This window comes from Balaenoptera ricei, chromosome 1, assembly GCF_028023285.1.
Source record: "Balaenoptera ricei isolate mBalRic1 chromosome 1, mBalRic1.hap2, whole genome shotgun sequence".
NCBI lineage: Eukaryota > Metazoa > Chordata > Mammalia > Artiodactyla > Balaenopteridae > Balaenoptera > Balaenoptera ricei.
Genome location: NC_082639.1, coordinates 164,587,346 through 164,612,615, shown reverse-complemented (window position 1 = coordinate 164,612,615; position 25,270 = coordinate 164,587,346). Strand labels below are relative to the sequence as shown.

Genomic DNA, 25,270 nt, shown 5'->3' with positions numbered 1-25,270 from the left:
CAATTGTAGGGCAGTAGACTTATGCCATTAGAGGTTTTAACTGAATTTAAGCTCACTAAGAGTTCACAATGAGACATGTTTGATAAACACATAACCCAAATGATAACTGGCTCTGAAGCTAGATTAATACAAGCTTAGATGACAGCTCCACTTCTATGTACTGCTGAGGTCATACCAAAAATATCATATTTAGTTATCATCATGACTCTTTAAAGCAACTAGATAAAATAGAATACAGGAGAGAGAAATGAGGATAGAGAATGTGAATAATAATCATAACAGCATTAGTAAAAATAATAATTATTAATATTTATAGATCACTTATTAATGTCATGCACTGGGCTAAGAGATTACCTCAAGGTTTTTACAAAACACTATAAAGTGGTAATTTTATCTATCCTCATTTTACAGATAAGAAAACTGAGGCTTGGATATATTAAGTAATTTGACCAGGTTCACCAGGTAGTAGATATTAAAGTGAGAATCTGACTTTAGGCAATCTACTTTCAGGGTCTGAACTTCCGGCTGCCTAACCACCCACCCATCCAGTTCCTGTGACCCTAATTGTATGCTAGGCACTGAAGCACTGGAATACAAAAGTGGATGTGACAAGTAAGAGTCTCTGACCTCAAACTTACATTCCAATGGAAAAGACAGATTTTTTTAAGTAAAAAAAATAATAAAAAATTATAATAAGTTCCATGAAGGAAACAAGGTACTATGAGAGAATAATGGAGCGGTGCAAGGGGATATACGTTAATAGTTAGAGAAGTGAAGACATTTAAACAGAAACCAAAGAAAGAGAAAGAGGTGGTTAAGCACAGGAAGAGTGAAGAAGAACATATAAGGCAGATGTTTGTCCAAAGGCCTTGGCATCTTTGAGAAGCTAAAGGAAAACCATGAGGCTCAAGTGAATGCAGAAAGGAAAAGTAGATAGGAAGACTAGATGTTAAGACAATTGGTGATCAGATTATGCAGGGCCTGGTAAGCTATGGAAAAGAGTTTGGATTTATATTTCTAAATGCAAATGGGAAGACACTCCAAGTTGTTAAATGGAAGAACAACGTGATTCAATTCACATTTGCCTTTGCTAATATGTTGTGTATGGACTGAGGGGGGACATGACTTCATGAAGCTAATATTGTGGCAAGGAGAAAACAGATAACAAACACAATAAATGAGTAAGATATGGAGTAAAATAAAGCAGAAAGGGGAAAGAGAGTACTGGGGGAGTGGTGTACAATTTAAAATAAGGTGGTCAGGGATGGGCTCACAGAGGAAATATTAAAGCAATTACTTGAAGGCATTAAGCTAGTGATCCATAAGGCTATCATGGGGAACAGTGTTCCAGGCAAAGGGAATAGCAAGGACAAAGGCCCTGAAGTGGGATTGTATCTGATGTGTTTGAGGAACAGCAAGGAAGCCAATGTGGCTAGAGCAGAGTGATGGAGGAGAAAAGTAGGAGATGAGGGGCAGAGAGGTAACAGGAGGGCCAGACTGTGCAGTATCTTGTACATCAATTGTGGGGACTTTGGCTTTTACCACGACTAAGGTAGGGAACCACTGATAGTTGCAATCAGAAGAGGGACAAGATTTGTCCCTGCTGTCTGTGAAGGGACTAAAATGGGTTGAAGCACAGAAAAAAGGAAGCCAATTAGGACATTACTACGATAACACCAGTGAAAATGATAGTACCTTGAGCTAGAGTATAGCAGTGGATATAGTGGAAGAAGATATAGGGATGGCAAGCAAGCATATGAAAAGATGTTTAATATCATTAACCATTAGGGAAATGCAAATTAAAGCCACAATGAGATATCATTATACACTTACCAGAATGGCAGCATATAAAAAGACTGATCAAACACTCTAAACAAATATAATTGCTGAAATATAAATATCATTATAAAAGAAGTTATTTTCATCCTGATTTTAAAACTTTCTAGGCAGAACACTCTTTGACATATATCGCAGCAATATTTTCTTAGATTTTTTTCCTTTTCCTAAAGTAAAGGAAATAAAAGCAAAAATAAACAAATGGGACCTAATTAAACTTAAAAGCTTTTGCACAGCAAAAGAAACCACTGACAAAATGAAAAGACAAGCTACTGAATGGGAGAACATATTTGCAAATGATATGACCAATATAGGATTAATATCCAACACATATAAACAGCTCATACAACTCAATATCAAAAAAAAAAAACAGCCTAATTAAAAAATGGGCAGGGGCTTCCCTGGTGGCACAGTAGTTGAGAATCTGCCTGCCAATGCAGGGGACACGGGTTCGAGCCCTGGTCTGGGAAGATCCCACATGCCGCGGAGCAACTAGGCCCGTGAGCCACAACTGCTGAGCCTGCGCGTCTGGAGCCTGTGCTCCGCAATAAGAGAGGCCACGATGGTGAGAGGTCCGCGCACCGCGATGAAGAGTGGCCCCCGCTCGCCGCAACTGGAGGAAGCCCTAGCACAGAAACGAAGACCCAACACAGCCATAAATAAATAAATAAAATTAAGAAAAAAAAAAAAAAAGGCAGAAAAACTGAATAGACATTTTTCCAAAGAGGAAATGCGGATGGCCAAGAGGCACATAAAAAGATGCTCAACATCACTAATTATCAGGGAAATGCAAATCAAAACTACAATGAGATAACACCTCATACCAGTAAGAATGGCTATAAATGAAAAGTCTACAAATAAGAAATATTGGCAAGGATGTGGAGGAAAGGGAACCTTTGTACACTGTTGATGGGCATATAAATTGGTGCAGCCAGTGTGGAAAACAATATGGAAGTTTCTCAAAAAGCTAAAACTAAAACTATCATATGACCCAACAATTCCACTCCTGGGTATATATCTGAAAGAAACAAAAACACCAATTTGAAAAGATACATGCACCGCAATGTTCATAGCAGCATTATTTAAAATTGCTAAGACATGGAAAAAACCTAAGTGTCCATTAACAGATGAATGGATAAAGAAGATGTGGTAAATATATATATATGTATGTGTATATATATATATATATATATATATATATATATATATATATATACACACACACATATACATTGTGTGCATATGTGTATATATATACATATTCACACAATGGAATAAAAAAGAATGAAAAAGAATGAAATTTGATGGACATGGAGGGCATTATGCCAAGTAAAATAAGTCAGACAGAGAAAGACAAATACTGTATGATATTACTTATATGTGGAATCTAAAAAATACAACAAACTAGTGAATATAACATAAAAGAAGCAGACTCACAGATATAGAGAATAAACTAGTGGTTACCAGTGCGGGGGCAATGTAGGGGTGGGGGGTTGGGAGGTACACACTACTGAATGTAAGATAGGCTCAAGGACGTATTGTACAACATGGGGAATAAAGCCAATATTTCGTAATAACTGTAAATGGAAAGTAACCTTTTGAATTGTATAAAAGTAAAAAATTTTAAAAAACTTTCTGCCTGATATAGCACAACAAAGGTAAACTAGGAGTTAGAGGATCTGTCATCTAGTTTAGGTACTATTACTAATTATTTAAAGATCATTCTTTAGTTCACTTAGGCATTCATTTACTCATTCATTGAACTAACAGATAAAACTTATGGTAGGCCTTCTCTGAGCTGGACACCAGGGATACAATGATGAATAATATATGGACTCTGACTTCATAGTAGTTTACAGACACTTCTGGCAAATAATAGTTTTCTGGGGCTCAGGGTGTCTATCCTCATCTCTTATGCCTCCTTTTGCCCTCCAGGTGTATATGGAACAGTGTCTTTGCATATTCTGTCCCTTTTGCCTGAATGGCCTTCCCTTCCCACTCTCTCTGTTCCCCTCCAGACTAGGTTGAAATATGAATTTTACGGTAGAATCTTTTTTTTAAATAACAGCTTTATTGACATAATTCACATACAACTCTCCCATTAAAGTATATAATTGAATGTGTTTTAGTATATTCAGAGTTGTGCAACCATCACCTTGATCAATTTTAGAACATTTTAACACCCCAAAAGAAACTCCATACCCATTAGCAGTACTCCCCATTTGCCCCCAACCCGCTCAGCCCAAGCATCTACTCATCTTTCTGTCTCTATGGGTTTGCCTATTCTGGACATTTCATATAAATCATACAATATGTTGTCTTTTGTGACTAGCTTCTTTCACTTAGCATAATGTTTTCAAGGTTCAGCCATATTGTAGAATGTATCAGTACCTCATTCTTTTTTATTGCCAACATATAGCTGTATAGACATAGATATAGATAATCACATTTTATTTATCCATTTATTAGTTGATAAACACTTGGGTTGTTGCCAGTTTTGGGCTATTATGAATAATGCTGATATGAACACTCATGAACATGTTTTTTTTTTTTAATAAATTTATTCATTTATTTTTGGCTGCATTGGGTCTTCGTTGCTGCCTGCGGGCTTTCTCTAGTTGCGCCGAGGAGGGGCTACTCTTCGTTGCAGTGTGTGTGGGCTTCTCATTGCGGTGGCTTCTCTTGTTGCAGAGCACAGGATCTAGGCACGCGGGCTTCAGTAGTAGTGGCACGCGGGCTCACTAGTTGTGGCTTGTGGGCTCTAGAGCGCAGGCTCAGTAGTTGTGGCACATGGGCTTAGTTGCTCCACAGCATGTGGGATCTTCCCGGACCAGGGCTTGAACCTGTGTCCCCTGCATTGGCAGGTGGATTCTTAACCACTGAACCACCAGGGATGTTCCTCATGAACATGTTTTTACCACTGAGCCACCAGGGATGTCCCTCATGAACATGTTTTTGTGTGGACATGTTTCATTTCTCTTGGGTATAGACCTAGTAGTAGAATTGCAGGGTAACTTTTGAGAAACTGTCAGACTATTTTCCAAAGCAGCTGCATAGTTTATATCCTGCCAGCAGTGTGAGGCTCCAATTTCTCCACATCCTCGTCAACACTTGTTATTATCTATCTTTTTGATTATAGCCATCCTAGCAGGTGTGAAGTAGTATCTCATTTTCGGTTTGATTTGCATTTCTCTGATAGCTAATGATGATGAGCATCTTTTCATGTGATTATTTGCCATTTGTATATCTTCTTTGGAAAAATATCTATGAAGATTCTTTGCCTGCTTTGGAAATGGTTTATCTTTTTATTATTAAACTGTAAGCCTGCTTTATACATCCTAGTAACAAGTCTCCTACCAGATAGGTAATTTGTAAAAATTTTCTCCCATTCTGTGGGGTTTTTTTCCACTTTCTTGATGATGTCCTTTGAAGCACAGAAGTTTTTAATTTTGATGATATCCAATTTATCTATTTTTTTTTCTATGGTTGCTTATGCTTTTGGTGTCATATCCAAAAAAACCATTGCCTAGTCCAAATTCACAAAGAGTTATGCCTATGTCTTCTTCCAAGAGTTTTATAAGCTTAGCTCTTACAGTCAGGTCTTTCTATCTACTTTGAATTTATTTTTATATATAATATAAGGTAGGGGCCCAACTTCATTCTTTTACATGTGGATATCCAGTCTTCCCAGCACCATTTGTTGAAAAACTATTTTTCACCCATTGAATTTTCTTATTTTCCATGTTGAAACTGATTGACTGTTGTGTAAAATCTTTTTGAATTCTCTCCCACCAAAGTAAGCTACCCTTCCACTGAGCCCTCATCTTATCACAGTCAACTTTCTCACCAGACTATAAGAGTTGTATGAGCAATATATATATTTTATTTTTCAATGCAACCCCAGTGCCTATTTGTTAGTGACACCTAATAGGTTACCAGTAACTATTAGTTAGATAAATGAATGCATTAAAATGAGGTATTAACTCTCAGCTTACTCACAGTCTAATCATTTATGAAATGAAGGGGCCAAACTAAGTCATTAAAGTCTTTTTGGCTCTCAGTACCCACCAAGCTACTGCCCTTTACTATCTGATGTCCTCCCTTTGATCCTTCGTATGAAGCCACTGAAACAAGGGAGACTAAAGATAAAAATTACCTTCATGAATTTTATTGCTATGTGGTTAGAAAGCATCTTCTGAAAAATGCCAAGCTATATTAAGTTACTCTTAACAACCAGCAATGGTTGGGGGAAACAGGGGTGGCAAAAAGGAGCTATAGCAATTACAGTTTTAAAAAATCCATGATTATGGATCCTTCCTGAAAATACGGATAGAATATAATGATGGATCTGTGGTCATGTTGGCCCCTTCTAAGTTATAGTTGAATGTGAAGCAGAGTAAATAGAGGTGAAAGCCCAGTTGTTCTTAGTGTAAATGTCTTTAGAATGCCTTCTAAAATCTTTCTCATTTTCTCTTCCTACTTTGTTTTTTTCCTTTTCCTCTACTCTCCTTTTCTTGTTTTTATAACTGGAACAACTCAAGAGTCCTTTGTTCTCTCCTGGCTGATGAAGTAAGTCAAAGGTATCCTAAATTCAGCATTTAGAGACTTCAGGCTCTGCTCAAGAAAAGCCTGCTTATCAGTAAGTCACACTTCTTGTATTATGTATTAGTGAGATATATGTGCCATATATCTATATCTAAATATATATACACATATATACATATATCTGTATATATATACACACACAAAGATATCTGTCTTTAGATTTTTAAATATATAAATAGATATTTGATTCATCCATTTGCCTTAAATCCCCTTTTAGACCAAAACATCTGGCTCTTGATATATAAACCCTTAAACAGCTTCAATCACTGTACACACAGTGGACTTTCAATTACTTAGGGAAGAAACACTGACTCAGCCCTATTTTTCTATGATAAACTTAAGTGTAGAGACAAGTTGAAAATGACACCCTAAGGTTTCTAATTCAAATTAGGATATGACAATTACCTCTCAGTATTAGATTATCATATTAAGTGAAGTAAGATAGAGAAAGACAACTATCATATGATATCGTTTATATGTGGAATCTAAAAAAATGATACAAATGAACTTATTTACAAAACAGAAACAGACTCACAGACATAGAAAACAAATTTATGGTTATCAAAGGGGAAAGTGGGGGAGGAATAAATTAGGAGTTTTGGATTAAAATGTACATATGACTACATGTACAGATAACCAACAATGACCTACTGTATAACATATCTTGTAATAACCTATAATGGGAAAGAATCTATATATAACTATACATGTAGTTATATATATATATATATATATATAAAACTGAATCACTTTGCTGCACACCTGAAACTAACACAACATTGTAAATCAACTATATTTCTTTTTTTTTTTTACTATATAATTATTTTTAATGTCCAGAGTTTATAATTCAAGGGCCAGAGCTTTCTCCCAGACTCAAGTTTATAATTGCTCAATTGGCTGGTGAGGCCAGTAGGGATACTTCTTCTTATCTAATTTGGTTTCTGGGAAGACTTCATTCAAGTCCTCAATGGTCATCTGATCAAATGGAATTATGTTCTTCATCTTCTCCAGCTCTTTCTCGTATTCCTCAATCCTGGTCTTAGAGAGAGACAAGAACTCAGCACAAATTTTCACATCTTTTTTTTCTTCAGCATCCACCTGGGCAGTATATTTATCCTCCGGCATAGGAAACTTCAGGGCATTAAACTTCTTCTGGAAGTCATCCACCAAGCCAGCCTTTGCCACACTGGCCTTGTAGTAAGCCCAGTCGATGGCAGGTGGCTTCTCAGGCAGAGCGGCCAACCTGGAGGTGAGGATCTCATTCCAGGATTTCAGGGAGTTAGCAACAGCCTTCTGATTGCGGGGTATGATCTCCCCAAAAGGTACCCAGTCAATGGCTTTTAGAGCAAGTTTCCGTCCAGCCATCTAGAGATCCTTCACTGACCCCGGAGGCCCACAGTCCACAGCACCAAGGAACTGAAGTAATCAACTATATTTCAATAAATTTTTTTAAATGAGTGAATTCAGATTTCTATGCAGATAATTCTGAGCAAGTGAAATAAGGACCCAAAAGAAAAGGTAGTACTTGCAATGATGGGACAATCTTTCATCTTTCAACAATTCTTTCTCCTCCATCTTCTTAAGATTTCCCTAAAAGTTTTTACCTCCCCCTTTTCCTTGGCTGCCACTCTCTCTAAGACACGAGCATTCCCTTGTACTTTATAGGGAACTTTCAACCACAGTTGACTCATGACTTCTGAAGCCAGGCCAATGCTATTACTTGCATGTTTTATTACCATGGTGGGGGGGTGGTGGTGACGGGGGTGGAGGGGAAGAAGAGAGAAAGAGAGAGAGGACGAATATGAATGAATATCAGAACTTCAGTTGTAAGTAGAGAGATTCTATACAGAAAAGAATTTTCTATTCTCCACAGGGAATGCCAAAAATTCTCAGGGCAGTCAGAAAGCAGGCCAGAAATAAGGACACTGCTGCTTTCTTGTCTTTCCCCTAAAATCTAAATGTTAGTGTAAGTGATCCACTTAAATACAGATGTTAACACCAAGAAGGGTTAAATTACCTTGACCATCTCTTAAGAATAGCAGCATGAAAATCTAAACATCTTGCAATTTATTAATAGTCATGAGCAGCCTGCAGTTATATCTAGAATCTCTGTCTAGGGCAGCCTCTCACACTGTACTCCAATGAGGGTCAGAGGAACATGCCATGGATATGTGAAATCCCTAAGAGAATTAAAAACTTGTTCTCATTCTGATGATTAAAAAATCAAAATACAAAAAAATATGATCATATTCTAGGTCATCTAGATCCAGAATTGCCACAGCATTTCATTCCATGGCTGTATTTATGAGAGCCCCAAGGAAAAACTGAAAGTGAAAGCATTAACTATTAATGCCATTTTTCTCCAAAGGAATTACCAATTTATTCCCAGGGGTCATGGGTTCACACAGATACGAAACTCTGACTGAGAGTATTTAATTCTGCAGGCTTCCTGAAAAGTGACTACTCTTCCAAAATACTACCCTGGGCAGTTTGCTGTTGTCTAAAATCCTTCCACTAGACCTTCATTCTTAATTCAGACTAGGACTTTAATCCTTATTGCAGATTAAATGGTATCTATCTTGTAATTAAATTCAACTGTTTAAAAGGCTAGATGTTTCATTGTTCTACTATTCATCATAATGAAAAGAATATAATCTAAAATTGGTGACAGTAAAATTTCATTCTTATCATAACAGAAGTGTCATTTTTATAAAATCAGAGTGAATGGGAAATTTGGAATGACACTTGAGACTCCATGTAATTTTATTGATTTTATTAATACTTAATTCATAATTAAGAACAACAGAAATATCTCCTATGTTTCTCAAAACATAGGCATTTAGACATAAAGAAAACCTTAGCTTTCACTTATCCAAGCTTCTCATTTCACTGGGAAAGAAAATGAGGCTCTGAGAGGTTTGCTCAGGAAGTTAGCTGAAAAGTCAAATCAAGTCTTTGGACTCACAGTCCACAGGTAAAATATTACCTTGTACACTCTGTGTTTCACCTTCCATTATTAGTCATGTGGAAATCTTCTACAAATCGTTAAAGTAACTGTCAATTCTTTTATTTCTAGAAAACTAATCCTACTTGATTCTAACACTGTTAATAAGAAGACATTTTGTTGTATGCCATCTGAAAATGATGTTGAAAATCTTAAAATCGTCTCATTACATAGAAAACACTACAAAGGAAATGAAAAACTTATGCAAATATTCCCAAAATATGATATGACTTCTGTGCCTGACTGTAGGACATGCGGCATGTTATAAGTAGGCAATTACTTGGGATTCTGAACCTTATAGAAGACTTTTTTCTATGGGCAATCTTTTATAACAGAGACATGGCACTTGAGATACTGAGGTCAGTGATACAAGTATGCTATGGAATCAAAAGACACATACATTCCTTGAACATCTCCTTCTCCTGCGTGCCTATCCCCATTCCTTTGCTCAAGCTGCCATTTTCCAACCTAAATGCCTTCATCTCCCATCTATGGTGGGCAACATCCTTACCAACCTTCAAGTTTGTCCTCTCTCCTTCTCCTAAATCATCATACCCTTTGGTAGTTTGCTAATGATAGTTATTATGTTCTTTGACATATATTTATTTGCAAACCTGTCTTATATACTCCTTTTTTTAAAGAACAGAAGTTCATTCTAGGCCAGCATAGTGCATGCAATATATGGTTATTGAGTTAAAAAAATGAGTGAAGTTTAGGGCAAAAGCATTCTAAGTTTATAACAGTATCTGTTCTCTTCAAAATATGACTTATCACTTTCCTTTGAAAGTACACGTAAATGGCCATATTAAAGTGATCTATGAAGAGAAGGCAGCAACACATAAAATGCTTAAGATATTGTTAAGTGGAAAAAGTAAAAACCAAAATTACATCTAGGCTATGTTTACTACTTGAAAATATTATATATGCATATGGACAAAAAGTAGAAGGTAAAACAGAAAAATGAAAACAATTTGCTCTGTTGGGTGGTGGAATTATTGGCTTCTGTGAATGTGTCTATGTTTATACAATAAATATTTTTTTAAATGTATACATATGTAGTAATTAGTAATATTTATACTGGATATTGGTACTAATATTTATGCACTATAAAAAAAAAGCATCTGTAGCTGTCCTATGTCTAATACCACTCAGTTTGCCGGCCTGCATGGAAACATATTCAAAGAACTGCTGCCACCTGGTAGTCACCAGAATTGCAGACTTGGTAATCAGAGAAGATAACCTGTAAGGTTAGAAGGCTGAGTCAACTTTTAAGGACAAAATAAGCATGCACAAATTTTTTAAGGACCAAAATATGAATCATCCACTGAAATTGAAACACAGCAAAAATTGTATTTCTTTAGGACCAATAGTTGATGAATCTTATGACTTCCTTAAAACACAAAAATATTTCTTGACTTCACTTTACAGTTTTATATTCCTATCCAAAGGCACACATTTATTTCTAAATATTTATCCCCTAGGGCATATTATTTCTAAAAGGGCTTGTTTTGTTTCTTATTTGTGCCCTTATCTCTAAATAGCCCTATATTGCTACTTTCATATATATTGTTTCTGTGCATATTTGATTTTTTAAAAAATATATTATTATAGTGAATAGCATTATCATCTTTGCTGGAAAATCAAATGACTTTTTTGAACATATGAATTTCCATAGTGGTTTTATGAATGAGATATACATATACTGCCACCTAAAACCACAGCCCAAATCATTATTAAAGTTAATAATGCTAAATGCCCCAAGGATCTGCAACTTGGTATTATTCACTGGATTGATGTGGAACTGTTTCTTTGTTCAAAAAAATCAAACTCAATTTTTTACTGCTAATTTTCTGACCTTACAAACATAATTATAATCTTAAATGGAGAAATTAACTTTATATGGTGTTTCAGAAAAATAATAAGTTGATAACATTTTATAAAATGGAGATATTTTAAATTATTTACATAATCCTATTTGTTCCATTCAAGCACCACACAGCACAAGAACAAAAGAAGCTGATTTATTAGACATATGCCAGGGTGAAGAATTTTCTCAGAATTCTTGGTTAGCCTGTGATAAGAACACAAATTTATCTAAGTATGATGAACAATGCTTTAGGGCATACTTAGGGAAGATGCTATTTAAAAAAAAAAAAGCTTTTATTGCATCACACACATGGAACCAGATTCTCCCTCTTATGGGCTGTAGCCAGCATGAAGTTCACACTACATTAATTTGCACTTGTCGATATGCTACTTTGCAAGTATTTTTAAGGCATGTTCAAATGTGTACTCTGTCTCTTAAACTAGAATATAAACTCCCTAAGGGCAGGACCTGGGTCTTCTAGTTATCACCCCACAGCGCCTAGCGTTTTGGTCTGGGCAGGCCAAGCCCTCTCGAATGGCTGTGGTCTGAGTGAGGAGCAGGGAAACGAATGTGCTAAGCCTCCAGCACTGAAAGACGGTGTGAAGAACACTGGAGAGCAACTCTGTCATCACCAGGACCAAGTGATTACATGTACTAACGGCATGCCCAAGTGGCCCAATCCCAGTCATTTTTTAGAGATAGAAGTGAGACTGCAGGTGGTAGTTGGATAGTTTCTGAAGTCTAGCTCTCAGAAGCCATCCATTATCTCAATATATTCCCCAAAAGCCTTCTGAAGAGAGTATACAGCATTACAGACACATAAGAGAGAACAGAGACGAACGGGATTTTTCTTTAATCTGTAGTTGCTAAATTACGAGTAGAAAAGACAAATATCACTACTAGCCAGTTTAACACATACAGTGAAATATTCCTAGGATGTTTCCAGAATCAAATAAAAGACAATGGACCTCAGAGGTCCATTAGTTGGGTCTTTAGGTAAAGCATATTACTGCTACCATTTAAAACTAAAAATTTCAGGGAAGAAAGTTCCATGGCCTGTTGTAGCAATCTATTTCAATCTTCTTACTGTCAGAAAGTTATTTCAGGCTGCTGTGATTTCCAGTTGCTGTGATTAAATCTCTTTGTTCTTATTCTTTCCATACTAAAGATTGAGAACAGGTGTTTAACTTTCTCCTTGAAATTATCTGTCAAGTCCTTAAAGATAGTGAAGCAATGCTTTAGTCTTCTCTAAGTAGAAAGGTACAATTCTTCAACTTTTCTTTATTACTTTTATTTCCCTGGCCTTATGTAGGACTTACCTTTAGGACGTGTTGGGCTTCCTCTCATATTTACACAAAGCCATACAAAATAGCTGTACTACTCCCAACAATCTAATTCATTCAACTGAACTTAGGAAATAACTCCTGTGTTGATACAGTCCACATTTTTTTAATGTCAGCATTAAAGTGTGGAGTCATACTGCTGTAGATACGAGCAACACTCAAACCTTTTTTTGTGTTAATTTTCTAGCCAAAATTTTCTGATCTATTTCTTTTGTATATGTGCTCTAGCCTTAAATATTTGCTTTGATTACCCCCTTCAGGTAATTTTGAACTTCAACGTTTCCTACTCAGTATTAGCCACAACTCCAAAGTTATAACTTACACAATACTGACAAGAAAGTCTTTTTATCTCTGAAAGAAATTGAACCAACCTAAAAATTTTGTAATATAAAACAATTTATTTATGTATATGTGTATTCCCATCCAAGCCAGTTTTTAAGCCATGTGCCACTAATAATAAGATAATAAGACTATAACCAATCATATACTCACCTGCTGATGCCATTAGATGATTAAGAGACCAGGGATCAGGCACATTTTCTGTATTTCAAAATACTCTAAAACCATTAAGTTATAATTTAAGATTGATGAGTCTTCAATCTCAAAACTCCACACTCTAGCAGGGCAGGGGAAACAAAGTTTTATCTTTATCTTTATCTACTCAGGGCAGGGATTGGCAAGCTTTTTCTCTAAAGGCTCAGATAGTAAGTTTTTCAGTCATGGTGGGCTATGGGGTCTCTGCCACAACTTCTCAGCTCTGCCTTTGTAGCAGGAAAGCAGCCGTAGACAATACATCAACAAATGAGTGTCGCTGTGCTCTACTACAACTTTATTTGTAAAAACAGACTGCAGGTCAATTTGGCCCATACGCTGTTGCTGGCCAGCCTTCTTTTACAGATACAGGACACCTGCGCATGTTAAACACACACTCATATCTGCATATGTAAGTAGGAGTATATATGTGTGCATTAGCACACCAAATCTCTGTCTGCCTATCCCCATAGCTATGGTGGCTTCATGGGCATGTGATCCGTGTGCTCATACAAGACCCTGTGTTTAGAAGGGCCCTGAACTTGCAGTTTAATGCTCTGTGGTCAACGTCTTAAAATTCTTAGGGATTTTATATTGGAATTTGTGTTTTATAGGTGAAGTCTGATGGTACAATGGAAACCCCACTCACATCTGTGGTCTTGTCTCTCCACTGACTCATGGCAGCCCTGGGGCACTTCTTGGACACTTGTTCCCTTCCAGCTTCCTCTTCCTGGCCCCTGCCTTGGGACCTTGCTGCTCTCCATGTTGGGTGGGACCAGGTCATGGCAGTGTTAGGGGGAGGCATTTGTTCTGCCGTTATCCTTTACCTCTGGCGGGAGCCTGGATGTGAGCCTGGGAAAGGTTGGGTTGAGTGTGTACACCCCTAACGCCTGAGGGTAGGACATGGAGTTGACTATCCCTCCTCCCGCCTGGCAGCACTACAGCACACTCAACGGACTCAGCGTGGAGCCTCTGCCCACCCTGACCCCTGTGCCAAGTGTCTCCCTGTGTGGAGGCTGCAGTCTCTAGGGGGCTGCCCAGCTGACCACCTTGGGATGGAGAAGACTGACTCTCTCCCCTCCCCTCCGGGGCATGGTGTATAGATTCTGTGGCTAGTGACATGGAGAACCTAGAAACCATGGATTCATCTGTACACCCAGTCATGGGGCACCTATGGGGGTCTGCATTCCCCCACCATGAATATCCCTGTGCTGGAGGGAGTCCAACATTAAATAGCAAATAAAAACACCATGACATTCAGAGGGAGGGAGAAAGGGAGAGAGAGAGAGAGTGAGAGAGAGAGGAAAGGCTGACTGCAGGAGAAAGGAAAACGTTTTGTAATTCAGCACCTTTAACATCACTTTTTTCCTGCTTTTTGAACAAAGGGCCCTGTGTTTTCATTTGGTACTACGCCCCGATCAAAGAATCAAAGGCTGTAAAGAATCATCTTCTGAGACTCATCTACCAAAATGGAAGCTAATAAAGAAAATTCCACTTATGCATCACTCATTTCAGAGTCAGCTAACCTTCATACTGCCAGGGTAATAACAGGTTTCCTGTAGCCTTCCTAAATGTTAAATGTAAGGCTCTGAAATTAATTATGTATTTTGGATTTCAGACTAAGGGGCTCCTTTCAGAATATGATGATTGGGGTTGCTGCAAGGTAGCTATTTCCTCAGATAGTTTGCTACAGGATTAACTCATTTCCTTAGAATGGTGATGAGGTATCTTATAAATATAAAGCACAATCAAAACATTATGCATGAAATTTATTGATAACAACAAAGAAAGTTGAAATTTTTCTAAGATTTCCCTTTATTTCCTATTAAAGAAGGTAATACCATAACATTCTAACATACAAAAACGTAGGTTTCCCTGATTTGAATAAACTAACTGTAAAACAAACACTGTAGAGATGGTATTTGAATATGGGTTGGGCATTATATGATATTAAAGAATTACTAATATTTTTAGGTATGATGATGACGTAGTGATTGTGAAAAAAATCCTTCATAGATGCACATTGAAGTATTTATGGGTAATAACATAATGTCTGAGATCTGCTTTACATACTTCAGCAAAAGCAGAAGAGAGGGAAGACAGAAGAGGAAGCGAAGATGGAGAAGAAAAGGATGACAGGGATGACAAAGAAGATGAAGATGACAATGAAGGTGAAGATGAAGGAGAGAAAAAATTGTGAGGTAGATGGAATAGGATTGGCAAAATGAGGAGCCTAGGTGATGGAGATGTGGGGATTCATTATAATAGTCTCTTTATCTTCATATATGTCTTTAAATTCCCATAATGGAGTGTGTGTATGTGTATAACTGTTGTCTACAAAAAATTTCTAATAAAAATCAGGGCACAGATTTTTCATTTGCCTTCATACCAAATGTCTTTTTTTTTTTTTTTTTTAGTGTGAGAAGCATCCTCTGAGGCTGACAGGAGCTCTCTAAACTGAAGAGATACAAAGGAGTTGATGGGAAGGATAATCTGCCCATCAGTTTCTAACACAATAAAAAAAAGAAAAGGAGAAAATGGGAGGAAGAGATTGCCATTGTTACTCTCCTAACCTTTCCTTCTAATTATGCCAGAGTCAAGGCTTGGGTCACAAGGAAAATGATTTGCGTGGTCAACCATTTGCCCTATTTTGTATACATCAAAAAGCTCTTGTTCTCACCACATTCCAATCTGACAGATTCCCATCTACTTTAAAACTGTAAGAAGCCAGATTAACAAAAATATAAATAAAATGACTATATTACAAGGAACCCCCTTTTTTGTAAACATAGAGATAGCCTTCTTGTTATTCTGAATTGCATGATATGTAACACTTTAAAAGTAAAATACGCTTTATATTATTATAAGTACTTCAGATCAACATTCAACATGCCCAGCTTTTAAAAGTTAAATGTAAATTTCTCTCTTGAGTGCAGATGGTGGCCAAGCAAAGTAGCTCTTCAGTCATAAAGACAGAAGGTCAGGTCATGGCTGAAAGACCAAAGAACAATTGCTGCTTTGCTACTCCAGATCATCAATGGAATGAGACACCACTATTTTCTTTTTTTTTGAAATTGTCTATTCAATACAAAATAGTTACAAGGAGTACCTATAAGATTTCCTCAAATTATCTCCAAGAAAAAATAGTAATAAGCACATCACATCTCTGACGTCCTAAAAAGGCACATCTCTATCTAAAAATAATACTAAAATCATTATAAAAACTGTCAATGTTTCACTATTTAGCAGGAAATATTTACAAATGAAAACTGCTCCTTTTATAATCCTGCAACTTTAGCCTCCACCTCATTAGTGGTTAATTAAAATGAGATATAGCACTAAAAGACAAATATTATGAATAAATACTTCTACACACGTTATTCATTTACAAGGGATATTATAATCTTATTATTCCTATAGTGTTCTTTCTCTCTAGAATATTAAAATGTAATTTTTAAATAACTCAGAGACTCTGCCTTACTGTATTTTTCCAGTTAGTCCAAAATGTTATGCTGGCAGATGCTACAGAATAACAGAAAAGGTATATAATAATGCTAGTGAGCATGCCAATATGATACCTTTTTAAAGAAGTCATATAATATATCAGAAAAGGAAAGTTCTGTGTTGGTTAGTAATCCTAGATCTTCAGTTCCTGATAGAAAGGATTTTTAATTCCACTATCAGGCACGCCCCCAACTGGATGGAATGAAATATCAACAGTTTCATTATTTGTACATGTTAACAAGGAAAATTCTTCTGAAAATTTAAAACTTGTTAGAACACTTTGAATATAGTGATACAAAAGCATAATTTGATTTTGGTTGTTTAGATTTTAATTTAATGCCAGGGATTTCAGTTACAACTTGAAAAACTTTTTGTACTAAATTTCATTATCACTTTCATTTTCAATACTTTTCCCAATTGTCTTTGCATCATTTGCATAGAAGAGTTGATTGGGTTGAAAGGGAGATATGTTGGAATATACGGTAAAAAGTGTTGAACTAGAAATATATTTCAAAAAAATTTACTTAGGGCTACCCACTTTTAAACCATAGTGATTTCTTTAAAATAATGGCACTGAGAACTCAGTCTTATTTTAATTGAATAGATTTCTCAACCTGCTTTCACTGAATAAAAAGAATGAAAGTGTTCAATGTTCTGTACTATAACAAAATTAGAAAATCAAAAGTCAGCCTATTAGAACTGCCTCTCTAAAAACTTTATCCACGTTGTCAATTAAAATTGAAGTATCTACATGATCTCAACAAAGATATAATGTAAAACATCTGTTCAAACTGAAATTGAAGTAAGTAGCAGTTTTTTTCCTAACATTTCCAATTTTACTGTATTTAGGTTTCCTGAGCAAACGTATTCATGGTTATCTTAGTTAAAACTGGTTTCACTCTGCCAACGATCAATTTGATTGACATATTTACATATCAACTCATCTCATCTCACAAATTTTAAACTTTTTCACTTAAAATTGGATTCAAGTTGGCATCTTTAAAGAACTTTATGTACATATATTTTAGGTTCAAAATGAACATTAGAACATTTTCTTTTACTTTTGTAAGTAATAGATACACATATCCAAATGTATATTTATGACCTGTCAGATTGTAATTTCATATGCATGCAGTTGTATTCTCACAATTTCATGTGAAAGGTGATAATTTTAGGCAACTGTAGATGAAATTCTTTTAACAGTATAAATTGGATCATTCCATTAGTTAGAAACAATATAATAGAAATAAATGACTTAGGAATAAAACCACAACCATTTCAGAAAAAAAAAACATTAGTTATGTCTTTAATTGCTGCAGTTACGCTTGTATCAAATCTTACCTGATCTTTAATTTCAAGATCCCTTTTAGTTTTTGTTCTGTACTCTCTGTGCTCCTTTTCTGCCTCATCCTTCTCCATTTTGGTTTTATTCAATTGATAGCGCATTTCTCCACACACCTGTTAGATTATAAAAACTAGATCAATAGCTGCTGGAATCTACCAGGCAAGGCCTGCAATTAGATCTTTTGGTGCCCCCTAGAGGTCAAATAAATAAAATACAATAGAACTTTTCTAAGAATGGCATTTTCTATTAGCATATTCAATATATTTTGTTAAGATGTGGAGGCAATATCAGATGTTATTGAGTCTTACAATTTCAAATGACAGATAAAGAAATGCATAACCAGGGAATTTAAGTGATATATACAAGAATTTTCATGTAAAATAATAGTTTCAATTGCATATTATCATCTAAAATGCACTATCATCTTGCTTTTAACTAGGTAAAATTATTAATTAAAATATTAAGCTATGTCATTATTCATTCAAATTGTCATGGTTATATAGACACTCTGTATTAAAAACTTTCCTTTAAACTCTTTATCAGTTAGGCTTTTATTTAAGGAAATTTATAAAGGTATTTTTCTCTCTGCTAATAGTCTATATTATCAATATTTAGGAGTAGAGTATTACTCAGCCTGTATTTACCGTAGGCTTTGCAGATTATGTCAGTCTTACCATGCACAATACTATGTATTTAAATTAAGAAAGTTAAAAGTCATAGACTGCAAGTAAGCCCACTCTGCTTTTAAAATAACTATGGCATTCAACATAAAAGGAAAATATACATGTAAGTGAAATGACTTTAACATATTGTTAAATAATAAACACACTCAGTATCTTAAAATTGCGTATCATTCTTTATATAATCTTTTTTTTCAATCCAGGGCATCTACAGACAGATAAATACATTTGGAAAATACAATTAGCAGATAAATCTAAATAAAGAAGTTATGAACTTTTGAGATAACTGGGAACTTGTAGAGAGATCAAGTAATACACACATCTGCTAAGTCAGCTTCTAAGTTACAAATACAAGTTTTTAAAAATCATGTATCATCTAATGGCTATATCTGCTTGAGACTTTGCAATTTTGGTAGTTCTCCAAAAATGATCATTAGAATTTTAGAAATTAGTTTCATCATTATTGAAGTATTAGAATCTTATAAAACCTATATGCATTTCCTATGTTCAAATAAAAAATACGTTAAAAATAAACTAATCTGTGTTCAAAAATTATAGTGACAAGAGAGAAGTCAGTAAGCTTCTCCCCAGTGACCCTCAAAAGGCTAAAAAAAAGAATAAAATTACACAAATTGTATCTGAAATTCAAATACCTTCAATGTGCAAGAGTTAATCCTTCCCCTTTCAAAAATATTAGTAATTCACAAAAAGTTACTAAAGCTAAATAAAATTTAAAAATTAAGAATTACAGAAAAAAAATAGAAGAGCCCTAATTGACTTTCTTCACTATTCCAATCTATTTGATTTACATATAGGAATAAAATTTAAAGACCCCAATTATAATACCAGAACATAACAGTTATACAACCATGGTGTTTAAAACCCAACACCAGTACAAAATTATTATACATAATAAATATCTAAGCATTAGGTCCTGTTTAAAATGACTGTACCCCTTAATTTTATTTTTAAAGTTTCCTCGCCTCACTAATTTCAGTTTAAAATGCATTTGCTAAGTTTATCTGTAACACTTAAATTTCATCTAAAATAAATGAACAAATTAAATTTAACTAGAATTATATTATTCCAGGGTTGGAAGCAGGCTTAAGGCACTCCTCTGATGCTTGAGTCCTTTTGGACAGTTCTAAAGACAAGTAATCATTTTTTACTGTACCATATTTCAACAGAAAGTTCTCTCCTTATAATGAACTGAAAATCCTCATCATAGCTTTCACCTATCAATCCAGGTTAACCATTTCCATCTCTCTGCATCAGTTCCCTTACTTCTACCCCTACCTCCACACAAACACATCAATTATATTGGCAAATATGATATTTTAAGCTTCTACATTAGCTAGCTTGAATTTTAGAAAGCAAATGAAGAACTATATAAACTCAAGGAAAAAAAAAGAAAAAATAGGCTTCCTTTCCTAATATATATTAAAGTTAATTTAAATTACTGAGTTATAAAACAATAATGGCATTAAAAATGTGTCCAAATATAGGAAAATATGTTGAGAAGCAAAATGTAGTATGAAATGGGTATGCATTTTAATAAAATTATCTGTGTATGTATTGATGAAAAATAAATTGATTTAATTTATTACATCATGCATGTCCATATTTAGTTACTTAGTTTTAAAGCAATGATTACTGAAATCTACACAGATTTCTAGTGTTTCTTAAACATGTACCTTAGCCAGTTAAGACCATTAAGCATTTTAGTTCTTGGTTCACAAGTTTGTGATGCCCATAGTGCAGACACGGTGATACCACAGTGTAAAGTATAAATTTAAGGACCAACAGAATAAGAAGTTGTAGTATTAGAATCTTGATTTTAGAGAACAGGTCTGAAAGGAATGAGAGATGGAGAATTATGTTAAGCACACTTTTCATGTTATAAATAAATCCATGTCTTTTAGTATTATTGTGAAGACCAAACTTATGCAAAAAATTACTCCTAGTTGACTAATTCAGATGTACAAGTTTTATCAAGTATTCAATAATTAAAGTAATAAAACTTGTTTATTTACAAATCTGTCTCAGCAACTTAATCCTTAAGCTCTTTGAGGACATTATTTGTGTCTAATTCATCTTTGTATTTGCAGCACCCAGAAAAGGGCCTGCTGATAATAAGTAAATGTTTGCTGAATGACCGTTATGTGGACCTTAATTATCTTGAAATAACAAAATTTTTATACTCCAGACTTCTTTTTGAGCTTTTTACACTAGGAAAAAATTTTCAACTAAAATATTTAAGTAATTAGTAAACTAAAATCTCTCTTTGTACCTTTGTGACATCCATTTCCCGGGAAGTAAGCTGGTTTTGAATTTCCTCTAGTTGATTAACAGCTGAAATCTTCTCTCTTGTAATCTTTTCCACCTGAGCCTCCAGTTGGGCAATACTCTGAGATAGGGTCAACATCTGTACGAGGAAATAAAATGATAATGTCATTTGACAAAATATTTTAAATATCTTGAATTAATAAAGTCTCAGCATGGCCACTGGGCTCTCTCTGTAAGTCATTTCTCTGTGGATTGGGTATCTCCATTGCTCTGCATTCTCAATTCATCTCCCTTGACTATCACCTCACGTAGTTACTTTTCTTTTTTTTTCTGGTGGTGAGAACTTTTAAGATTTGCTCTCTTAGCTACTTTCAAATACACAGTACTGTTAACTATAGTCACCATGCTTTTTAAGTATTAAAAATAGAATCAATCAGCAGATATTTATTAAGAAACTTCCATATGCTATACTAACCCTGTAAGAATACCAAAGTTTTATGTCGTTTAAGAATTTCTAACCACCTTATAAAGATATGCCCAATATCTGAAAAATTCAATAAGAATATAAAATAGTATTTTTAAAAAACACGAAGTATTTTGTACTATGGTAGACACAAGAATAAAGGTGCTGAATTTATCCTCCATGTTAAAATATATTTCAAATTTTCTTGATATATTATTTATCACCTAAAATTATTTACGTGCACAGTACTTAACACATCACACTGTTTTTAGTTGTCTGTTTCCTCATTAGACGAAGTTCCTCAAGAGCATGTTCCTCAAGAGGTATATGTTTAATGTTTGATGAATGACTGAATCATTAGAATAAATGGCTTTCCTGAGGGACTCTATGGATATCAGGTTCTTAGTTTTTCTTCCCAGGGTCAGAAATGTTTTCTAGACCTTAGACTTAACCTTTATAGTTTTTGGTTTGCAATTACATTTTACTCTGCTCCAGTAGGTCAAACTTTTCTAAGCTATTAATTTCTCATTTGTATTAGCAGTTTTAAAGTGATAAAGAAATGCTACCTTGCCCCAGATCAAAATATATGGGATAGCTATCAGTTTTTAATCAGCTAAAATAAAAACTGATAATAAATTTGAAATAATATTTGAAATCTATAATTGTACACTAACATGGGTGTGAATTCAGTTTTACAACTGAAATCAATAACTAAAATTTTGTAATAAAAATCAAGATTACCTTTGTCAACTAATTAAAATTGACAACATGAAAATAATGAGCCCTAGTAGCTATTTTCTAATTTAGACGGTAGATGTATTAATTAACATTCCTGGGGATTGTGGAGAATTGTACATTTAACTTATGGCTGTTTACATGTCCTTCTTTCATCAAGAGATTGGCTACAAATCTAATTTGCACATAAAATTACTTTTACTAATACCAAGCTACAAACTATCCTTATGCAGATTACAATCTGAAAAAAAAATTAAGGTCAAATGAAGTTAAATGTAACAAATCAAAAATATTAATTGAATTTTCTTAATTTAAAAATTCAAGTTCATGAGTAAGCATATTGTGAATACGTAATTATAGCTTTTCTGGAAACATACAACCATAACAAACTTTAATTACCAGCTACTAAAAACCATATATTACTTATTTATGTGGATCTATGGTAAACATATTAATATTATGTGGTTTTTTTGAAGTAAATGGGCAGACATTTATTTTGCTAATGGTAAATTCTGAGTCAGTTTCTATAGCATGTAACAAATCATACACCTTCCATATGATTCCTTCCCTCTGCCACCCATCACTTCATTCCTCTGCCCACTACCTGTCTGCTCCCTTCTGTCACCCACTTCTCAAGGCCTCCCCTCCTGTTGTCACACCTTCTTTTTCCCCATGCCCACCATCTGGAAGTCAACATTACACTGCAGGAGCTTCTCCATCCACATCTGTTGCAGGGGCAGAAGTAACACAGACAGCTGCAACACTGCTGGATGTCCAGGGTGTTGACATCAGATAAGTCCTTTAAACTTTGACAGGGGCAAGCGAGAGACAAGGACACCCAGGATAGGAGAGCTTGATAGAAATCTCTACACTAAAGCAGTCCCTAGTGTACTGAACGTGGTATAAAGTGGCATTCCTCATTAAAAAGGTACAAGAATTAAGGATTCTAGCAATGGGTTTATCAAGGGAACCAACTGAGAAAATTCACAAACCACAGGGGGCATTCAATAAATAGATGATTGAAGGACTGATTGAACGAACAAACTTAGTGGTTTAGTGCAACCAAAGACCATTACTGATGCCAACAGGCAAACTCACAGCAAGTACTGTTCATGGGAGAATGATTCAAAATCTGTCTAGGTAGAAGGCATCTGCTCTCCTAGAGCTTCCCACACAAATGAAATTTTTAAGCAGTAAGAAGAAAGGAAAGAAGAAAAATAATAAAAAGAAGGAAAGAAAATCTACAAGTCTCACGAGCATTCCTACCACTAGGAAAGCAGGGATGTCTGCTCCAGCACTAAGCATGAGAACTTACAACGTTATGATTAATTGTTCAGACTGCCTATTAAATTAACTTCCTGTGCTAGGCAGTGTGATAATTTTCTCTTTTAATTCCCTTTGGAAAGGAACGTATTGGATTAACTTTCAGTTGAAAAAATGAAAACTTAAGTAATGTTCCCAAGTTCATTCAAGCTAATAAATAAAAAGTAAAGCTGGACTTTATATTAAAATTTGTCTGCTTTTACTAACACAAAGGTCCAAGAAATCTACCCAATAGAGCTAATTCTCTCTTTCACTAGAGTAAGAATAAGAGCCACAAGCTAAAATTGTTAAAGGGTCTAACCTAAGCCAGGTATTATATTAGGTACTTTCAAAACATTATCTCATTTAATCCTATCAATTCCTTGAGTAGATCAACCAAGGATCTACTACTCTGAAATTTGGAGAGGTTAAATGAATTGTTCAAGGTCACATAAAGGTCAAATTGGATTCAACACTAAATCCTTTTACTTCAGAGCTTCTTTCTGCCATTTTCTGTGAGAGTACTTGCTTCAGTGCTAGGATCACTTTCAGCTCTTTATTCATACATCTTTATTTAGGGCAGGATCTTCAGATTAAATGTCAAATAAGGCTTAATGGAGGCAAAAAGAAAAAAAGGACTCAGACTCAGAAATGCATTGTAGGACTTCCCTGGTGGCACAGTGGTTAAGAATCCGCCTGCCAGTGCAGGGGACATGGGTCCGATCCCTGTGGGGGAATATACCACATGCCACAGAGCAACTAAGCCCATGAGGCATAACTACTGAGCCGGCACTCTAGAGCCCGCGAGCCACAACTACTGAGCCCACGTGCCACAACTACTGAAGCCCACGCGCCTAGAGCCTGTGCTCCGCAACAAGAGAAGGCACTGCAATGAGAAGCCCGCACACCGTAACAAAGAGTAGCCCCCGCTCACCACAACTAGAGAAAGTCCGCATGCAGCAATGAAGACCCAATGCGGCCAAAAATAAATAAATGAATAAATAAATTTAAAAAAAAAGAAATGCATTGTATTTCTGTTGCCACTTTCATTCATGAAATAATTATCAGTTTAAGAAAGTTATACATAAAAGCACTTGGAATATTCCCTGGCACAGTTCAGACTTCCTTTATTTCTTCTTATCAGGAATTCTCATCAACATATTTTTACATAGTAGAACTACTCAGCAAGGCAAAAGTTTCCACTAAACAACCCAGGAAAAAAGTCTCCTAGGCATGAACGGTAGCTGATCTTTGCTCTTGATGCCATTCATTCTCTCTCTCAAAGCTCAGCTTGCAACTTTACCTCCCTCCATACCTTACTCATGTTGGTACATCTCCCCCACACTCTGCATTTCTAAATCCTGCCTGTTTTTTTGAAGCTCAGTTAAAATGCCACCTTCTCCACCAAGTGTTCCGTGATCTCTTGCAGACAGAAATCTGTTCTGATCCTCTGAACTCTCAGTATTTTAGTCATGCCTTTCCAATGGCATGGGGCCTTCTTCCTTGCATTTGTATTCCCCTTGTATTCATTCAATAAATATATACTGAACACATTTTATGTGGGAGGAATGTGGCAATAAGGCAATAAGGATGTTAACAAACCATATATGCAAGGGAATCATAGTAAATTAGGGGAGATAATTCAATAAGACTTTGCAATAAATTGAGTTATAGAAGCCCATAGGAGGGGCTCCCAAAAATTTATCATTGGGAGACTGTGAGAAGAGGTGGTATCGAGAACTCTGAAGGATCAGTCAGAGAGGCCAGAG

At 35.4% G+C, this 25,270-nt stretch overlaps 2 protein-coding genes across 8 annotated transcripts in view; both read right to left on the bottom strand.

Annotated features, from left to right (window-relative positions):
- Positions 1 to 25,270, bottom strand: part of SDCCAG8 (SHH signaling and ciliogenesis regulator SDCCAG8) — a 273,925-nt gene that overhangs the window by 149,244 nt on the left and 99,411 nt on the right. For all 7 annotated transcript variants that reach the window (XM_059940830.1, XM_059940820.1, XM_059940851.1 and 4 more), the window contains 2 exons: positions 21,006 to 21,140; positions 18,032 to 18,148 (listed from right to left, as the gene is read on the bottom strand). In XM_059940830.1, the coding sequence (XP_059796813.1) occupies positions 18,032 to 18,148; positions 21,006 to 21,140 (252 nt within the window). The remainder of the gene's footprint in view (positions 1 to 18,031; positions 18,149 to 21,005; positions 21,141 to 25,270) is intronic.
- On the bottom strand, positions 7,262 to 7,853 carry LOC132353777 (ATP synthase subunit d, mitochondrial-like). The gene has a single exon (XM_059905194.1). It carries the CDS (start codon positions 7,804 to 7,806, stop codon positions 7,321 to 7,323), a length of 486 nt encoding a protein of 161 aa, XP_059761177.1. The 5' UTR covers positions 7,807 to 7,853; the 3' UTR covers positions 7,262 to 7,320.